Source organism: Neomonachus schauinslandi, chromosome 11 (genome assembly GCF_002201575.2).
Source record: "Neomonachus schauinslandi chromosome 11, ASM220157v2, whole genome shotgun sequence".
Taxonomy (NCBI): Eukaryota; Metazoa; Chordata; class Mammalia; order Carnivora; family Phocidae; genus Neomonachus; species Neomonachus schauinslandi.
Window position 1 is genome coordinate 25,970,929 of NC_058413.1, and position 20,020 is coordinate 25,990,948.

At 46.8% G+C, this 20,020-nt stretch overlaps 1 protein-coding gene across 1 annotated transcript; it reads left to right on the forward strand.

Annotated features, from left to right (window-relative positions):
• The first annotated feature begins 1,496 nt into the window (after positions 1-1,496).
• LMO2 (LIM domain only 2) lies at positions 1,497-19,707 on the forward strand. The gene is made up of 5 exons (XM_044919574.1): positions 1,497-1,646; positions 9,262-9,424; positions 9,685-9,904; positions 13,954-14,169; positions 18,736-19,707. Exons 1-5 carry the CDS (start codon positions 1,497-1,499, stop codon positions 18,953-18,955), a joined length of 969 nt encoding a protein of 322 aa, XP_044775509.1. The 3' UTR covers positions 18,956-19,707.
• The last annotated feature ends 313 nt before the right edge of the window (positions 19,708-20,020 follow it).

Sequence of the window (20,020 nt, forward strand, 5' to 3'; positions counted from 1 at the left end):
CTGCAGATTGTCTCAGGACGTGCGGGACTGGCTTCATCATAATGTTGGGATTAGATGGGTCCACAGATGAAGCCAAGAAGGTTGTGAGCTTCCTGAAATAATAGGTAAAATCCCGCATGTTAGCCCAAATGGGCGCCTAAGATGGCCTTGGACTTTGACCAGTGTTTTTGGTGGCAAAATAGACATACATTAAAATTTAACATTTTAACCATTCTCAAGTGCACAATTTGGTGGCAGGAAGCACGTTCCCATTGTTGTGCAACCATCTCCAGCATTCATCTCCAGAGCTTTTTTTTTTTTATCTTCCCAAACTGAAGCACCGTATCTATTGAAAAATAGTTCTTCCTTCCCCCCAGCCCCTGGCAACCACCCTTCTGACTTCTGTCTCTATGAATCTGACGACTCTAGGTGCCTCATGTGAGTGGGATCATATTGTCTTTGTCCTTTTGTGACTGGTTTCTTTTACTTAGCAGAACATCTTCAAGGTTCATGGATGTTGTAGCCTGTGTGTGGATTTTCTTTTTTTGAGGTGGACTAATATTTCCTTGGATGCACATGCGGCTTTTTTAAAACCCATTCACCTGTGGATGGACACTTGGGTTTCTTCCATCCTTTGGCTCTTGGGAATAATGCCGCTATGAATGCGGACACACAAATATCTGTGTGAGTTCCTGATTTCAATTTGGGGGGCGGTTAATATACCCAAAAGTGGAATTGCTGAATCATTTGATGATTCTGTTTTTAATTTTTGAGGAGCCTACATATTGTGTTCCACAGGAGCTGCACCATTTCCCTTCCCATCAGCAGTGCACAGGGGGTCCCAATTTCTCCACATCTTTACCGACACTTGTTCTTTTCTGGTTTGGGGTAAGAGTCATCCTCATGGGTGTGAGGTGGTATCTCATTGTGGTTTTGATCTGTATTTCTCTAATGGTTAGTGAGGTTGAACATCTTTCCACGTGCTTATTGGCCATTTGTGTGTCTTCTTTGGAGAAATGGCTATTCAAGTCCTTTGCTTATTTTTTACTTGGTTATTTGGGTTTTTTATTGTTGAATTATAGGACATCTTTTTATATTCTGAATATTAACCTCTTTTCAGCTATATGGTTTGGAAATATTTTCTCCCATTCCATGGGTTGCCTTTTCACTCTGTTGATAGTGTCCTTTGAGGTATGCAGGTTTTTAGCTTTGACATAGCCCAACTTATCTATTTTTAATTTAACAATTAAATTAGATATAAATAAAATATGACACCTGTCCTTTTGGTGTCATATTTAAAAACTCATTGCCAAATCCAATGTTACGTAGATTCTCCCCTACGTAGGTTGTCTTCTACGAGCTTTATAGCTTTAGTTACTGGGTTTTTAAGAGGTCTGTGACTGACAACACATGGGCCATCCTCAGTATTGATTCTGGGGAGACCTTCATTTCCAATGTAAACACCCTCACGCCTTCCTGAATGTCAACGTGAATTTAGGAATTGGGAAATTGATAACATGGATGTGATATCTGAAGCCTTTAATTCAAAAGGAATGATTGAGTATCTCCAAATTTCTATCCGCACCCTCGAAGCTGGTGAAAATGAAAATCATGGTGTCTCTACTCCTGAGGTGGCCAGACGCTGCACGCACGTGAAACCATGCACTGTGAGGCAGAGTCTGATGAGCGCCTTCACCCGGCCCCAGAGCCAAGACCCATGAGAACTCAGGACAGGAGCGGCCACCATGAGCTACAGGGGACAGAGAGAACTCCAGGGTAAAGATGTGGCTTGAGCTGGGTCCAAGGTGATGGACCCAACTGGAAGAGGCAGAGAGGACCAGGGGTGCAGTAATGATTGCCATTCACTGAACACTTCCTGTGTGCCAGGCACGGTGCTCTGCCTGCTGAACACATCATCTCTGTTACTCCTTCGAACCCTAGATTTATCATGGTCTCTATTTTATCCTTGCAAACGCTGAAGCTCAGAGATTTGCCTCAGATTAATTACCCACATAGCAAGGTAGGAAGCAGAGGCTGGAAACGAGGTTTATGTCTCTCCAAAGCCTTTATTCTTAACCACTCTAATATTTGAGCACCGAAGTATGGAAACACAGACAAAGCAGACATCCCAGAGAGAGAGAAGGGGATAAGACAGTGCATAAAAATGGGCACAGGCAGGGTGTTTGAGATCAAGGAGGAGCAGCGTGGCTGGGTAGGAAAGGTCAGGCACTGGGGTTGTGGGATGTAAAGTTGAACCGATGGAGTGGGCCTTAACGGAAGCATGGAGAATTTGGTCTTGACCTGCTAGAGGAACAGAATTGCAGCTCAACCTTCCAGTCCACCTCATCCCTCCATAACAACGAGAGCATTGGGGTCCCAAAAGGTTAGGCCACTTGCCAATGGTCACAGGCAATAGGGAGCCATTGCAAATTCTTCAGCAATGGTGGTAGCAATGAAGAAAACGGGATTCCAGATGGGTTCGTTTGGCAGTGAGTGGAAGTTCAGAATTGCCTTCCCCTGCCAGGTTCAGTGCCCTCAGCTAGCGGCGAGTGCCGGAAAACATGGCTTTCCCAGAAGCAGCCTCACCTTGCCTTCCAATGGAAAGCCTGTCTAGATGCAAGGCCTCAGACCAGAAACCCGCAACTCTGAAGAGCTAGTGGCCAGGACAGGCTCCTGATGCCATCTCTTTATGCTGTTTTCCTGAGCATGCGGCTGAGCCAGGGGTCTGTAAGCCCCACCCATCTGTCCCATGGGGGTCACCAGAGCAGGTAAGATAAGGCAAGTGTTCCCCGGGCAAGGAGGCTGACCCCACCCTGCTTGAGCTGAGCTCATATTCCACCTATGTTATCCACCTATGTTCAGCCAAGAAAGCCCTGCCCTGGTTGACTATCCTCCTCTGAGGTTCTCTTTGCTTAATTAATTCTAATAATAGCTGCCATCCATTGAGCACTATGCTAAGCATTTGACATGCATGATCTCATTTTATCCCTACAACCCCGTGATGAAGATATAATTATCCCCATTTTATACGTGACGGAACTGAGGCTCAGAGCTGTCAAATAATTTGCCTAAAACCACATAGCTAAAAAAGCCAGGACTAAAACATAAGCCTGTCTATCTCCAAAGTCTGTGTCTTTGCTCCTATAATTGACTGCTTCCTACATGTTGGTTCACTGTAGCCATGTCCCCTTGTGGACAGGGGGGCCCTGCAGTAGAGAATCCAGCTTCAAAGAGTGGCCTTGCTTCCTGACACTCCCCATATCTGAGTGTTCCTAGAAGCCCGGAGCCTGATCTCTTTCCCAAACCAACTTTGGGGCCCAAATCTGAATGGCATCCGAGACCTTATCTTCTCCTAAAAGTGATGCTCCAAGGAAGTCAAGATTTTCAAGTTCCGTCTCAACATTTCCCCAGAGAGCATGGTGCAGGCATGCTTTGGCCAGCGGAAGCGGGGCGATCATTTGTACATTCATTCACTCGGTGAATATTTATTGAGGGCCTCCCATGGGCTAGGCACATTGTAGGTGCTGAAGACACAACTGGGAACAAGTCATAAAGAATCTCTATCTTCATGGAGTTTATATGCTAGCTGGGAAGAAAGGCCAAAACAAAACACATAAAAATCTACAAATATATATGTAGTAAAGTGGAAGTAATGATGACACCACGAAGAAAAATAAAGCAGCATAGAGGATGAAGAATGATGAGAAGCAGAATTTTTAAAGGCTCTTATGAGGATAAAACATTTGAACAGAGACCTGAATGAAGCATATGGGAGCCATGGGATGTGACAGAGGAAGAACATCACAGGCAGAGGAAAAAGCAAGTGCAAAAGCCTCCAAAAGGAATTGTCTTGGTTTGTTTTAAGGAATAGAAAAAAACGTCAGTGTGGCTGGAGCAGAGAGTGGGAGGGAGTTTTGCAGTCACAGGAGAAGTAGGGACCAGATAGTATAAGGCTTTCTAGGCCACAGGAAGGAGTTTGGATTTCAAATGTGCTGGATCCCAGGCCCTGCGGTGTGTCATTCAGGTGGGGCGGCCTCTGCGCAGCTACAGAGAGGAGACAGCCTGTACGAACAAAGAGCACAAGGACAGCTCAGTAAGTCAGCTCACCCAGCTCTCACTCCCTGCTTTAACTCAGAGCAGCAAATAAGTCAGGGTCCAGTACCCAAGGTAGAGGAGGGTTTGTTGGTGGCAGAGGTGAGAGAAAGAGCTGTTGACTCTACGTCTCATTTGCCTTGCCCATCAAAGGGCCTGAATTATCAATGGGTGTTCAAGTATTTTAAAGCTGGAATCTCTTTGTATAAGGAAAATCTTCCTTGGAAACTTACTATGTACCAGTCTCCTTGCCAAGCACCTTTTGTGTTTCATTCCTCAGGATTATTGTAACGGCTCCATGAGATAGGTACTCTGAATATGCCCACTTCACAGATGCAGCAACCAAGGTCCAGAGATGTGGAGCAGCATGTCAAAGGTCAATCAGTATGGCGCTGCTGTGGTTGGCGCAGGGGCAGGTGAAGCCCGCTAGGGAGGGGCCTTGGAACCCCTACTGCTCCCAAAAGCAAGCCACTAAATCACATTTTTGAGGTCCCTTCCTCTAGAACATGCTAGGAGCTTAACTCTGCTAAGACCTTGCCGTGGAATTGTGACATTTGGGGGCAATGATTCAGCCCTTGATTTTGCCTCTTGTCTTCGTCGTAAAAGCAGATCTAGAAGTTGTTGGAAGGGGGGAAATCAGATAGATAAAATCAGGGATGCGGCTGAGGCAGGCAATGTGGTAGAGAAGCAATGAAGCTGTCAGCAGCTTGTCCGGAACCTAGATGGGCAGTCCTGCATTGCTGGCTGACGGATGGGGGCCCCCCAAGCCTGGGGCCGGTTGATGTCTTACGCACACTTGAGCTCTCCCCGCAGCTTCTGGCCTCAGCATTCTTTGGAGGCTGTCCTGACTGGCTGGGAGACCAGCTAGTTGTTTCCTGAGACAGTGGCCATAACTTCTGAAAGATGGAGTAATGACAAGAGCTATCATTCCTGTGAACCATCACTGTGCAAAGCATTCTCCCACACATGATGCTATAGAATCCTCTTGAAACTCCCGGGGTGGGGGAGGGACAGACATGGCAGCCGCCTCACCCTAGTGCCGGCCCTGCTGAGCATTACTACCCACAGATATTTGACGTTTGACAGATATAGAAACTGAAGCTCAGAGAGGTGAAGTAACTTCCTTCAAATCACACAGCTAACAACAGCCGAGCTGTATCTAACACCTATGCCCATTCTCCCGAGCCTCAGATGAAATGGATTTTTTTTTTTTAGACTTTTAGGCTTTTCTACTATATAAGAAACCTGATTTATTTATCACTGAGATTACTAATCAGTCTACCATTCTGTGAAAACATATCCACCAGCTGAAATATCCTGAAATGCGTTTGGGAGCCAGATGTCTGTGACAACAGAGTTCTAGTTAAAGAATTTTGCCTGGGAACTGAAGCCATGTTAAGACAAATCTTTATTTTTGTTGCTATATGTGAATGTCACCGCTAACAGGCATGGGATACAACTTAGCTTCTAATGATTGGGGAAAAAAATAAAAGAAGTAAATTGTCATTCTTGGCATATTTTCATTTCTATTAGAAGTCCATTTTAGCAAAGAAATGTAGCCTTAGTCACTTGAAACTGCTCTTCCCTAGAAAACAATTGTAAATGCAATAAGCAAAAAGAATAGAAAATGCCAACAGGAAAAAAGTAATCCACCTGGGGTTAGATTCATCATGCAGACTGCTTCGGTCTTTCTCTGACATTCACATTCAATTTTAATTTAGAAATTAAAATTTCTAAATTTTAAGGTATTCAAGATTTGCAAGGAGCGGGGGGTGGGGGTGGGGAGACAGAATTAAATTGCAATCCCACCGGCTAGGGATCAAGTGCAGATTTCCCCAACTCTCAAGAACTATGGAATGGCCTCTTCTGCATAAGGCATAAGGTTTGCTATGGAAAGATACAATAAGGTCACGATTGCTTTAAAATTATTCATCATAAAAACACATTTTGAGACTTGATTCTAAATGTTAAGCTTAAATTTGAGCAATTTAATTGCCCGTTGAATAGAAATGAAATCCCACCGGTAGGCAGTTATTTCTTACAACCACTGTGTGTGAAATTGAAATCTTAAGATACCATTTCAAATATTCACTTTCTCTAAGGAAGTTCTCCCCAAAGAGTTGTGAAAGACAAGAAACTGACCCAAAGTCATAGGCAGTAAGTAATCTCTCTTTCTTTACCTACTGGGGTCAACACAGAAGCATATTATTAAAAGGAAACTTTATGCCCAAAAGTTGGTGGTTCAGAGGTTACCTCAAGGATATATTTATTTTAACAGCTAACTTGAGCCCCATACAAAACTGTAACAAGAAAGATAGCAACTTGTCAGATTTAATAGAAGCAAGCACATGCAAACATATCATCTACTCACCGAGGTAGTGAACACTGAAATGGAAAATGCTCATATGTTTAGAGCAATAGGAAGTGAGGTGAAGGGACCCTGCTCTGTTCGCTTTAAAAAAAAAACAACAACAACAACCAGGGAATTGTTTTTAAATTTGGGTGAGAAGTTCTTATTTTAAACCCCCATTTCACGTTCAAATTGAATTTCAAGCTCTTTGTATTTATTTTTGAGTTTTTAATTTAATTGACATACAACATTATATTGGTTTCATTTGTACAACATGATTCAATATTTGCATATATTGCCAAAGATCACCACAATACGTCTAGTTAATATCCATCACCACAGTTACACATTTTTTTCTTATAATGAGAACTTCTAAGATTTGCTCTCTTAACAATTTTCAAATATGCAATACAGTATTATTAATTATAGTCACCATGCTGTACATTATAACCCCAGGACTTACTTATTTTATAACTGGAAGTTTGTACCTTTTGACCACTTTTACTCATTTCGCCTACCCCTATCCCTCCCCTCCGGCAACCACCAATCTGTTCTGTATCTAAGAGCTTGTTTTTTTATTTTTTAAATTCCACATATAAGTGAGATCATACGGAATTTGTCACTCTCTGACTTATTTCACCTAGCATAATACCTTCAAGGCTCATCCATGTTGTCAAAGATGGCAACATTTCATTCCTCTTATAGCTGGAATAATATTCCATTGTGTGTGTATGTGTGTGTATGTATACACACTCATCTTCTTTATCCACTCATCCATTGATAGGCATTTAGGTTGCTTCCGTATCCTGGTTATTGTAAAGACTGCAATGAACACAGAGGTGTATATATCTTTTCAAGTTAGTGTTTTCATTTTCTTTGGATAAATACCCAGAGGAATTGCTGAATTCAAGGACTTTTTAAACTCTCCCCATGATGTCTTTTGCTATAACATAGCAGCTGCCTTTTATGTGCACTTAATATATGTTGAGTGCTTTCCATGCATTTAATCTCATATCTGTTATCACTCCCACCCCATTATAAGTTTATGTTCCACACTTTGCATGCATTTACTCATTTAATCTTCACAACTGATGCAATAGGTTCTGGCATCCCCACTTTAAGATGAGGATTTGGGGAGTTTAAATTCTTGCTGTTAGCCCAGGTTCACATAGGTGGGAAACGGTGGGTTAGAATGTTGGCAGACTGACTCCAGACCAACTACCCAGTACTGTCTCCTCATATTAAGTAACTTTCCTAGGCCATGCTAGCTGATAAAGGCCCAAGTGAAACCCAGGTAGTCCTTGGCATTTAACCACTACACTGACTGGCTGTAAGTAGGCAAACTGCTCATCACGACCTACAGGCTAATTTTCATTTCTGATTATAGAGTGGTAAGTTATGTATTTATCACATAATTTAGACTTGCTTAAAATGTCTAGGTTTTTTTGTTTGTTTTTTGTTTTTGTTTTTGTTTTCTTGGTTAAAAGCAAGGGTCTGATCAGGAGACTATCTTTTTATATATTGACGGCCTTGACTTGAACCCAAAGCTGCTCTTAGGGCTTCCTTGGCCACACACATGTGCACACACACACACTCACACACACACACACACACTTTAATTATACCCATTGGGGATCCAACCTTGGATACAGGGAGACAAGAAAATGACAAAAGCATGCAGACAATAGTAAATTCTGGTTTATAGTTGTGAAAAGTCAGTGAGGATTGGCTCTGAACAGGGAAAATGAAGTGATCAGGAATTCACTTGTGCCTTCAACCACCAGCCTTTCACAGTAAACTCCAAGCCCTTCAACGTCATCTTTAAAATGGGAATAAAATGTCTATGACCATGATCCAGACTATTTATATAAAACCTTGGATTCCGAAAGCCCTTGGTAATTTCCTCTTTACAAGACTTGTAACTGGCATCATGCACAAATAGACCTTTAATAATAATTTCTGAAGAAACTAATTTCTGAATACAATAATTTTCAAAGGAATTCTGATGAGACCCAAAGTTTTTCTTACAGGACTTTGCCCTTGTGGTTGGAGGGGAAACCTGAACTCCAAAATCAAGTGTGGCTTCTTTCTTTCCCAGACCCAGGGCAAAATAGTCTCCCAAAGTATTGCTGTTGATCATTGGAAAGGCACTTTCTCTGTACAGAGTATTACTGGCACTTTCCATGGGGGCACTTCCACCGCAGGAGTCCGATTTTTGAAAGATGCTGAGGGATGGAATTCGGCCGCCAGCAGATGGAGAGGAGACTCAGACCAGCGTGGTCCCTCCCAACCACCCTCCCTCCGGGATTAGCTGCCCCCGGCACTGCTGAGGCATACCCAGCCCGTGCGGTCCCCGCTTGCACAGTCGCCTCTCTGGAGCACGGACGCAGTCACAAACCCGCCGCCCCCAGAGCCGCGCTGTCCGGGGCATCCCGGCGCACGGTGTCCGCGGACCTGGGACCTCGAACCCCGGACGGGCGCGAAAGCCACCCGGAGCGCTTGCATTTCTGTATGTGCTTATTTCACGTTCTTGTCTTTTTTTTTCTTCCTTGAGCGGCCTGCTGGTTACTTTCAGTCTTAGTTAACCAAAAGGGAAACGCCGAAGAGGGGAAACCCTAAAGAATGATTTAGAGGCAACCCAGCCGCCTCTCCAAGGAGAGGTGTTCACTGAGCGACTCTCCCCGTCCCCGACGCTGGCCCCTTTAAGAAGCCAAGTCAGTCCTGATGCTGCTGCTGTTTGTATTGCTAATCCCCAGGAGCCCCGTTTAAAAAGGGGGGGGGGGCCGGGCAGCTGTCTCTTTAAATGTGATTTCCTTCTATTGTATTTGAATCGTGATCAGGAAAAAGGAAATGAAACCAGAGACAGAGGGAAGCTGAGCGAAAATAGACCTTCCCGAGAGAGGAGGGAGCCTGGGGAGAGAGGCGCGGTCCCCTCCCCGCCCCCAGGCCGCCGCCCCCTCCCTGCCCTCGGCGGCGAGCTGCGCGCCGCGACCCGCGTCGTAGGTGCGAGGGACTCGGGGCGGCCGGGCGGGCGCGCACGGTCCCCGCGGGCGGCGCGGAGCCGGTGACAGCGCGCGAGCCGAGCCGGACCTAGCGGCGGCGGCGGCGGCGGCGGCGGCGGCGGCGGGACCGGGATGGAAGGTTAAGTCCTGAGCAGCAGTAGCAGCTGCAGCCGCCGGGGCCAGGCTGCGCGCCCCGGTCCCCGCCTCGGCCGCGGCGCGCCGGCAGCCCGGTGATTCGCTCTCTCTCTTTGGCGTTTGAAGGGAGCGCGGTGACTGTCCTTGAGCGCGGAGGGGCGAGCTCGCCGCCGGAGCGCCGGAGCAAGAGGAGGCGCAGGAGCGGCGGCGCCCGAGCACCCGAGGGGGTCCGAGCCCCGGCAGCCGGCCATCCCCGCGCCACAAAGGGAGCGCCCCCGCCGCCTGGCACGCCACCTCCCTCCCCAATGTCCTCGGCCATCGAGAGGAAGAGCCTGGACCCGTCTGAGTAAGTGTGGCTCCCCTGCCCCTGCCAGCCACGGTGACCACGGCCTCCCGCCCCGGGGCTGCAGGGTGGCGCGGGCGGCGGGCCAGAAGGCTCCAGGTGCGCGCCCGCAGCGTGCCCTTGGCTCCCTTTGCCTTGCGCGGGGCTCCCCCTTCCTCGCGGGTGGCCCCGGGGACACTGGGAGAGGGGATGGGCGCCGGGCGGCAGGGAGAGGGGGTCGGCCTGGCACCTCGGCGCGCCCCTCCCGGCTCCCTGGGACGCACCTCAAAGCCACCGCCGGCCAGAAAGTTTACACGGGAGCAGGCACAGGGGGAGCTCGGAGGCGCGCGGGTGCAGTCCCGAGAGCGTTCTGGGCTTGGTTCTGCTCCCTTCTCCCCTCTCGCTTTCTCGGTCCCCATTCTCTTTGTCCATTTGATCCTGGAAAGGGGGGCATTCCAAGTGGAGGCCTCCCGAGTCCCCCACGGCCCCCTTCGCGGTGCGCAGGTTGAGCGGCTGCCCGCAGCGCCAGGGATCCGCGGGTGAGGCGGTGCGAGCGTCCACCTAGGAGCTCTCTCTGGCCTCCAGACTTTCGAGCCCCTAAATCCGGAGTTCATTTGGGTACATGTACCCCCTCCCTTGGGGTCCACTGATAGGGGCCTGTGAACCTCAAAAGTTAGTGCACCATTTTGTGTATAGGTAAATTCTGGGGAGCGGTGGCTCATAGCATTTATCACAGTCTCTAAAGGGTTTGAGGTCAGGGAACGAGAGCTCTAATGAGCATTTGCCGCATTTTTTTTCTGAGCCTTGTACTGGTTTGGAATGTTCCCCTGTTCCCAACCTATACCTCCAACCCATTCTTTCCCGTTAACAAGGGGAGAAAGGGTTGTTTAAGATATCATTTTCCCGTCAGCGCAAATGCCCTTTTAAGATTCATTAGCTGTCTGGTATTGAGAATTTTTATTCCTTTGAAGTCCCCATCTAATCCTTTGAAGGGATTTGTTACACAGACCAAAGGAGCTGGTTAATGACTTGTCCATTTGTGCTTTTAAGAGGCATTTGTTTTCTCTTCTTTTCTTTTCTTTCCCTGCTTTAAAGGAATTGTGCTTTCCTGATTGAAGTCTCTCCCTCCCCCAGTTTCAGCCATCTATGGTATTTATATACCTGGGCTTTACCCTCAGTTACCAGCATAAACACTCAGCATGCTCTTATAAAATACAGGAAGTACCAGGATCCAGTGAGAATATAAACATCACTATTCAATCTCGAAGGCTTAGACACCAGTTCTATAAGGGGCCAGGTCTGTTCTAAGGAAAACACAGCTTCCTTCAACAAATGCTCAGGAGAAAAATAACATTCATTTTTAAAAGAATATATCTCTGCAGACACTGGGTTTAAAGGGTGGTTTGTGCACTTTTTTATAAACCTAGAATTACAACTTAGCCCTGAGTTTTCAGAGCCTGGGCAAGACCATAGTAATGCAATAAGAGTGAATGGGATGAATTGGTGCCTAATGCCTTTTCGATCAGCAGAACTTAGTCACTAATCCTTTTATTAGAAGATAAATCTGGAGGTTTCAGTTCCCTGAAGGAGGTTTGCTCTTTTCAAAGTTTGTGCTTTTTCACTGAGATTAGAAAATTGAAACATCCTAACCTCAGAGTTCAGCAGGCACCTACTGAAGAACGTTCATCCTTCACTTCACTGTTTGCCCATAAAGACAGGCTCTACCTGGAGATGGACAAGCTAGTTGGGAAATTACTGTAGCACATCCTACTCCCTTCTTTTATTATAAATTGTTGAGAAATGATCCCAGAAATCCAGGCCGAAGTGATATTCCGGTGTAATATACAGGATAGGCTCTAGGAGAATCTAAAATATTAATTTGAGGGTGAATCCCACCCATTCATTACGTTAGAACATCCATGAAAGATAATGTGATATTATCATTAATTACAGAAAGCTAGATGGAGCCAATATCTTATCCTGTCCTTTCCTATCTCATCTGGGGCCATCACAATGGCTCTTTTGCTTAACATTTCTACCGCCAAACTCCATCCTCCCAGATGCTTCATTGTGTACTTAACTCAAAGCCAACTTGGGTCACTATGATCAGCATCTCCAGTGTAGAGATAGAAGCTTGCCTGGGCATTTGCAAATGAAACATTTAGACAGAAAGCCAGCCAGAATTCATGAACATAGGGATTTCCTCTACCGCCTACCTGTGAGTAAGAAGAGCAGTTCGTTTTAATTCCGGGCAGTTTTGCACCAGCAAAGTGCACATTCTCCTCTTCCACAATTGGTTGGCAGCATCAACATCAGGGCATTGAGTGTGGTCGAGTTTCCCCGAGTGTTTCTGAGAGCCCCAAGTCAGACCCTGGGCCTTGGAAGGAGAAGACGTGCATTTCTGAGTTGACACATGTGAAAATGCTGGGGGATATTTTTCAGAAGGGAGAATGGAAGTCCTTAGGTATAACCTGGGGAAACAAAGAAAAGCAAGTCAGGCTTCAGTGAATTCTTAAAACTATTTAAAGTCTTCAGTTTTTAAAAGAAACCCGTCTTGGGTTTCACATTTTCTAATTCTAATCATTTTATGAAGGACACTGACCCTTGGTCTACAAAGCGTGGACTTGGCTTCAGTATTCCTAAATACTCGGGGAGCTGTGCGCTTTCTAGAAAAAGGCATCTGAAGTTGTCAGTGTGTGTGATCAACACTGATTACCTGCGTCTCATCGTCCCTAAGTGTAACGGGTGCTGAGCTCTGTGGGCACAGGCCAGGTCAGGCGCAAGCTCACCTGGTAAGTCAGTGTCAGCTAGAAATAGGAGACAGATTGATACCCTCAAGGTACAGAGGAGGAAACTCCCTTTGGGAATCCCACAGGTGGAAACAGGTCCATTTTTAAAAAACATAATGGATTAAAAAGAAAAAAAAGCTTTGTGTTTGAGTAAGGTTCAAAAGAGCACTTACTCTTACTCGTTAATTGTTACAAATCAACAGGTATTAGGTTTTTCCCATGTCCCATTTGGTGCTGGTGTAGTTTCTTTCCACTTTCTTTTATTTTCTTTTGGCAAATAAAATTATTTATTTTAAAATGTAAAACAGTAGTATTCAGATTCCAGTGAAGCAAAGTAAACCAGAGACACTGTCTGACTTTTTAACGAAGGAACACATCCCACAGGCTCACTATTAGCAAGTGCCTGGATGGAGATTTCAGAGTCTGTTTAATTGCCTTCCACTCTCTTGAAAATATTCCATTACCCCTTCCTCATTTTCTTTCCTAAATCAGCTTTGTCCAAATCAGTTTTGCTGTTGTAAATATTTTCACATGCAGAAAGGTCTATTTAGTGTCCTTTATAAGTCTAACAATGGCCTTAATACCTGAGATTTTTCTTCAAGGATTCACTCAGTAATAAGGATGGGATGTGGAATTTCTTAAAAAATTATAATAATAATTTTAAAAGTAATAATGAGAATGCCTATTATATCCTGATGGAATTTTTATTTGGGAAACAAGAAAACAACCTAAGATAATCTTTGATCACTTTCTTCTTTCTTCCTCACTTATGCTTTTTTGCAGTTGGGAAGGGCTTGGGGTAAAACAGCATGGAGATTCAACACGGAATTTGCAGATTTTTAGCCCTCTGGGTAGTGGGCTGTCCCTGAAGCAAGCAACTCTTCTGGCCTGGAGTGCCTCCTGTGGGGTTCAGCAGGGCCCTGGAGTCTAGGCCTGGGAGGAGGAAAAAGAAGGAGAAATGGCAAGATACAGAAGGAGAGTAGTAAGGGAGAGTGGAAAAAAGGAAAAAACAACAACAAAAAAAGAGGGCGGAGGGGCCCAGAACGGTGCTGGGCTGTGCGCGGGGCTGCAGAACCACCTGCATTTACTTCCACAGCATGGAGGGTGGAAGGCCTCGACCTCTCCTGTCCTGACCCAAGCTAGCCGGGCCCCTCTGCCGTCCGGCCTCCTGATATGTAGTCCTGTCCTTTGTCCTCTCTCCGAACGGTCCCGTTCAGCCCAGAGCCATGCCTCAGCCCCGGGGCTCGGCCCGAGGTTATCCCTAATGCGGGGTCTTCCTTCCAGGGAGCCAGTGGATGAGGTGCTGCAGATCCCCCCGTCCCTGCTGACATGCGGCGGCTGCCAGCAGAACATTGGGGACCGCTACTTCCTGAAGGCCATCGACCAGTACTGGCACGAGGACTGCCTCAGCTGTGACCTCTGCGGGTGCCGGCTGGGCGAGGTGGGGCGGCGCCTCTACTACAAGCTGGGCCGGAAGCTCTGCCGGAGGGACTATCTCAGGTACCTCCCTCCACGCCGCCCCCCTGCCAGGGCCCTGACAGGGAGGGCGGGGGTCCGCGGACCGCGGAGTGGCGGCGAGCTCTTCGGCTCCTGCCACCTGCCCAGATGTCCGGGCCAGACGTCGAGTCTCAGCTGCCCCGTGCAGAGAAGTCATTGATTGGCATCTCTCCCTGTTTGAGGAGCATATTCTCAGGGACACAGTCCTGTGTGGTCAAATACTAATTTTTTAGAGGTGAGAGAATGACAAACACAAATTTCTGTACAGTAGCTCCTTCGGGGGGCACACGAGGGGAGGGGGCTGGGGAGGGATATACAGGGCGCCCCAGAGGAACCAGGCACGTTGGAGCCGAGCAGTTGGACGGTGGGTTCTTCGGAGCGCATTTAATGCTTCAAGACACAGATATGGGTTATAAAAGGTTCTTTTGTAGGGCTCTAATCTTATGTGATTTAAAAGCCCCAAGCTTTTGACTGGGACAGGGCAGAGGCTCTGAAGTCAGCTGTTGGTTGGAGTCCCAGCACCACAGCTTTCTCGCTCTGTGACCTTGGGCAAGTTCCTTAGCCTTCGTCAGCCTTGATTTCCTCCCCTATAAAAACGGGGGTAATAACAGCACCTACCTCCAAGGAGGAGGTGAGGATTCGATGGGGTAATACACGTAAACTACTTGGCTTGGTGCAAGAGTATCACACAGATATTACCTGCCCTTGTAACTAACCCTCATGACATTACCATTAAGTCTTTTCCTACCTAACAAACAAGGAGATGGAAGAATGGAAGGAAAAAAAATAGGAACGCTCTAACACCCCAAGAGACAGGAGCTGAGGACATCTCTGGTGCTCCGGGTCAGACTGCTGGCCTTGTGAGTTTTCCGGCACTCAACGAGTGCCTTTGCCCGGAATGCTCTAGCATTTCCAGTTTCATATTAGCTGCTGTGGAGGTAACTCTGTGCCCTCTACTGTCAGATCTGCTCAACTGTCTAGCTGTCAGTTTTTTGCCATCTCCCCGTGGCAGAGGGTCTGTGCGGCATGCAGCCCTAATGCATTAGGACCACCCAACCCAGGGAAGCTTGTTTAGACTCCAGTGCCCTTGGCTGCCAGGCTACCTCTTCCTCCCGAACCTGCCCTCAGAACATTTTCACATTAAAAAAAAATGCAGGCAATTCCACGGTGAAGGAAGCTTATCTGTTTACCCAGAGACAGAAGACGCTTTTCCCCCCCTAAATTCTCTGATAAAATCCTTGCAAATTTGGTGGTTCAGAGAAAATATCAATGATCATGATTATAATTTTGGTCCATTTTTTATTAAGTTACGAGAAAATGGAACTGGGATAAATAGAGACCTGATTTTGCTGGCTACCAGTTTGCCAAGTCCATGCAGAAAGCAGACGGGTAAATGATTCCCATTGGGCCCCCTGACTACATCCCTGTCAAATCATTTGAATCTTATTAAATGAAGTGCAGATAGAGTAAGGTCAAAAGAGCACCGACTTCTCCCTAACTCTGTGGTTTTATATAACATTCAAGAATAAACCCAGTGCCGCCTGGGCTTGTTCATCTTTTGCATTTTTAAAAAGAAGAGAAAAAAATTGTCTGGGAGTACCCAGTGTTAATTAACTTGTGTCTTGGTGACATGAAATAATTCTTCTCCCTGGTACATTCCTAGGCAACATGTTAATTAACTCTGTGTTAGTGCAGCATTTCCAGCCATCCTTTAATATTTATATTATTGTTATTAAAATGGGCAGGAGAAAGCTTAGGACACTGACACCTCTTGACAGAGGAGAAAAACCTTTTTTTTTTTCAGGGCTGGTCCTTTAGCCATGGACTTGCTTACTTGTATTCTTAACATATCTGGCAGTGTCTTTTAAAAAGGCAAGAGTGAATAAATGGGGGGGGGGGTCCTGTGATGGAGTTCAGTCTTTCTCTCCCCCCGGGAGAACTCCTCCTCCTGAGGATTGCCCACGGCTGACCCGCCTGTTAGACTCCTTTTCAGACATTTAGCCTCAAATATTCATGAGATGGCAGTGCAGAATCTAATCCCCGCCGCTGCTTGCTGCGGGGTTGTGTTGCTGGGAACCTAACAGTAGCTGTTCATGTCAGTGACGGGCCCCCAGATTCCGTCAGATCACTTTCTACCAACTTTTGTGTGCAGGGCACCCCACCCCCCCTCCAGTGGTTTTACTTGCAACAGCCAACACCTGCATCTCTTAGAGCCGAAGTGTGCCCACTGCCCCCATACCACCTTCTGGGACCTTAACATTGACCTTTGACTGATGACGGGCATCGCAGGAGCGCCAAAGCCTTGCAACCTTGCCTGGAGCCAGGCGGACTCGGAGATGTAACTTACCCCGAGTCCCTGTGCCATCCTCCCAGCGCTCCCCTCTGAGGGCCTTTGCTGGAGGTTACAACTTTGCTTGCCTTCCTCCCCTTCTTTCCAGCTTCCCTTGCCTCTCACCAGCTTCCCCTGAGAACACATCCGTAATAATTCCTCTCCTCAGGGTCCACTTCGGGGATATCCAGCCTAAGGCACCAATTCTTGGCGCCAGAGGTGAATGCTCAAATTCGATGTCAAGTCCTGGCTTATTTTTCCTATTAGTAGAATCTCAGGATACCAGAGCTGGAAGGGGCTGCAGAGGCCTTTTCTTCCAGTTTCCGTGCTTTACAGCTTACGACACAGAAGTCAGAAGAGAGGTTGTCATTTGCTCGGGGGCACCTGGTTAGTTAGAGGGACCTGAACTTGCCTCCCGAACATGAGTCCTTTGTCCTTCCCCTCATTAACTGCCTGATGTGCATTGTAATTTACCCCCAACTTCCCTTTAATAAATGCTCTCCTTCCTTAAGGGTCACACACCCCACGTGTTGGCTTCATGCCACGCACACTGTTTTGTTGAGTCGTTTATCCTTGTTCAGTCCCAAACTCAACTTACTGAACAGTCAGGAAACCAGAACTGGCTTTCCACTCTGTGACCTCCAAGGTGGCAGCTTCCTACAGCTCCGCCATCTGCTACGCTGGGATAAAATGTTCCTCCCCCGTAATGAGTTTGCTCCCAGGTGGTGCCTGGAAAACACTCAGAGATCCTCAAATGCAAAGCAGGATTCAGAGGGAAATTAGCTGGCCCTGGCCCTCACTATCAGCCCTTTACCCACAGACCGCATCTTCTTGATTCCATTAATTCTGCCCAAATGTTTCCAAATTTTTCAAGTGCCCCTGTCTTCCCTCCAGCCTCTCAGAATGTTCCCATCGATTCTCTGCTATCCTGAGGTGAATGAGAACTTCCAGTAAGAAGAAGCATTAACCTAAAACTATCCTAAAGATTTGATGCAGGAGGGACACGTTATCAGGCACGTGGGGAAATTATTTCCTGTAGCAGGTCGGCGCTGTTGCGAGTACCCCTGACCTGTGCTAAAACACAGCCAGTGTGGGCTTAGCCTTTGATGGTCGGCGCTTTGACAGTGCTCCGTTTGATCCTTCTCGTAGCCCAGTGAGGTAGATGCTACGATTACTGCCACTTCAGAAGCTCAGAGGAGCCTGAGGTCCCACCGTGCTCACTCCGTCCTCAGGGCTAGTCCTGCACATGCATGATTCCACTCTTGCAAGCTGATTGCAAAACTTCAGCCTGCATCCGACTCACCTGGAAGTGCTCCTTAACACACAGACCTCACCCCCAGAGTGTCTCAACCGGGAGGCCTGAGAATGTGCATTTCTAGCAAGCCCCCAGGTAATACAAATCTACTGGTCCCAGGAACGCAGCTTGAGAACCACTGCACTGGGCCCCACCATATTGCCTCTCCCACCTTGACATTGAATATTGCTTGAAATAAGTGACTGACTGAGACTTAGGGGAGTCTTGATTTCAGTGTCAGAAGAGAATCTCCAGAGATTCACGCCAATGGGGCAGCCTAGGACCTTGAAGTAAGCTCTTCCGTTCAAGGTGGAGAGATGCTGTTGGTCTCCCAGATCTCTGAGGCATGGTAAACTGCACCGAGTGTCTTCTGTCAAATTTTCTCTGTCTCCTAGAAGCTGGGGCCTCAGCGAACAGTCATGTGGAGGTGGCCATTTTAGTTTATGGAGATATTGGAGACCAGCCCTCCCCATGGGTGAGATCAGTGGCTATTACCATGATAGAATCTGGGAACCTCAGAAAGATGCCCATTTCACTGCATTCCTGCTTAGTTCCCCCTCAGAGGGCCCCCAGAGATTTACTCCAGCTCTTCTTCTAGAATGAAAGTTCCCCTGGGAGGGGATACACAGTACATGCCTAACCTCTTAATTCAGATCACTTCAGCTAAGGCACTTCTCCACAGACGAGGGGCCCCAGGGCAGCCTAGAGCAAGGAGAGCTCAGAAAAGGGGCAGGTTATGCTAAACACAGTTGCCACGGTTGCGGCCTCATCCCGGAGAACCCCCTTCCCTCTAGGAAAGACTCCTCGAGCCTCCCTGGACCCACCTCTTCCTGGTTTCCTGACAGGGTGGAAGTGAGCCTCCCTTATGGAACCCATCCCCAAGCCTTTTCTTCCAGTTTTGTTTCTGCCAATGTCTTCTTAGCTTTTCTTTCTGCTTTTCCCCTAGGCTTTTTGGCCAAGATGGTCTCTGCGCATCCTGTGACAAGCGGATCCGTGCCTACGAGATGACAATGCGGGTGAAAGATAAAGTGTATCACCTGGAATGTTTCAAATGCGCCGCCTGTCAGAAGCATTTCTGTGTGGGCGACAGATACCTCCTCATCAACTCCGACATAGTGTGCGAACAGGACATCTACGAGTGGACTAAGATCAATGGAATGATCTAGGCCAGAGGCCCCCAGCATCTCTGGGGGAGCATGTCTCACTGAAGTCACTGTCTCCATGGGGTCTTCACTCTTGGGCACTCTGGGGATATGAGGGTGGGATGAGGCATTTCTTAGGGGATGGGGGACCCTCCCTGGGCACCAAGACACAACATCCAAGGGACAAGACTTATATCTGACAGAATGAGCAATCTTTAGGGAGAACTTATGGACAATGGCCACAGCCTAGCCATAGTAACTGACACAATTAGTGAAGGAAAGGAGTGTTGGGGGGCAGGGGGGCGCATGCCATCATCCTAGAACCTCACATCTACAGAGAGGGACTTGTGTAAAGACCCGTTAGGACTTTGACCTTCGAAAACTAGAGATGTGCAATTGATTTCTTTTCTTCCTGGCTTTTATGACAAACCTGCTCCAATCACTGTCCTCCACACAAGGGAAGGACAGAGAGAAGAGTGGCCATCCTTTTTCCTTGGCCACCTTCCAAGGCCTTCAGCTTTGGACCCAAGGGAAACTGCATGGAGACACATTTCAGTTGAGAATGGAAAGGGCAACTTTTAACCAAACGATTATTTAAAGCAATGCTAATGAATCACTGTTTTTAGACACCCTGTGAGGAGTTCCACGGATTGTTTCTATACAAATGTAAATCTAAAAGCAGAAGTTGTTCAACTATTTTATTATCTTAGATTATATCAAAGTATTTGTTGTGTGTAGTTAAAAAAAAAAACTGCGGACAATAAAAATGACAGACTAAAATGAAGTGTTGTTTACTTGATTATGAGTCATAATTTGCAATGGCAGGAAAATAGCTTTTTATACTATAAAGGAGAAGTAAATAAGCAATTTACTTTTAGGTCAAATAAAAACTTCCGTTTATTGCTAGGGTTTATACAAGGTAGGCACGTTTCTGTATTACTAGCAATTATATAACAGGTCCTCATGTAGCTCAGAGGGATGTAGAATAATTAAATTGTTATTGTAAAATGTGCATTTCACTTCAGCATTGTATAGAATGAATGGAAGGCAAGATCATTGCCTTTGGGAAACCTGTAACCTAGAAAGGAC

Bases quoted from the DNA above. Each gene is read 5' to 3' on its own strand.
- LMO2 (XM_044919574.1), top strand. From the start codon at position 1,497: ATGGATGTGATATCTGAAGCCTTTAATTCAAAAGGAATGATTGAGTAT. The intron at 1,647-9,261 runs GTGAGGCAGAGT...AATCGTGATCAG, and splicing joins CGCACGTGAAACCATGCACT to GAAAAAGGAAATGAAACCAG. The intron at 9,425-9,684 runs GTGCGAGGGACT...TGGCGTTTGAAG, and splicing joins CGCCGCGACCCGCGTCGTAG to GGAGCGCGGTGACTGTCCTT.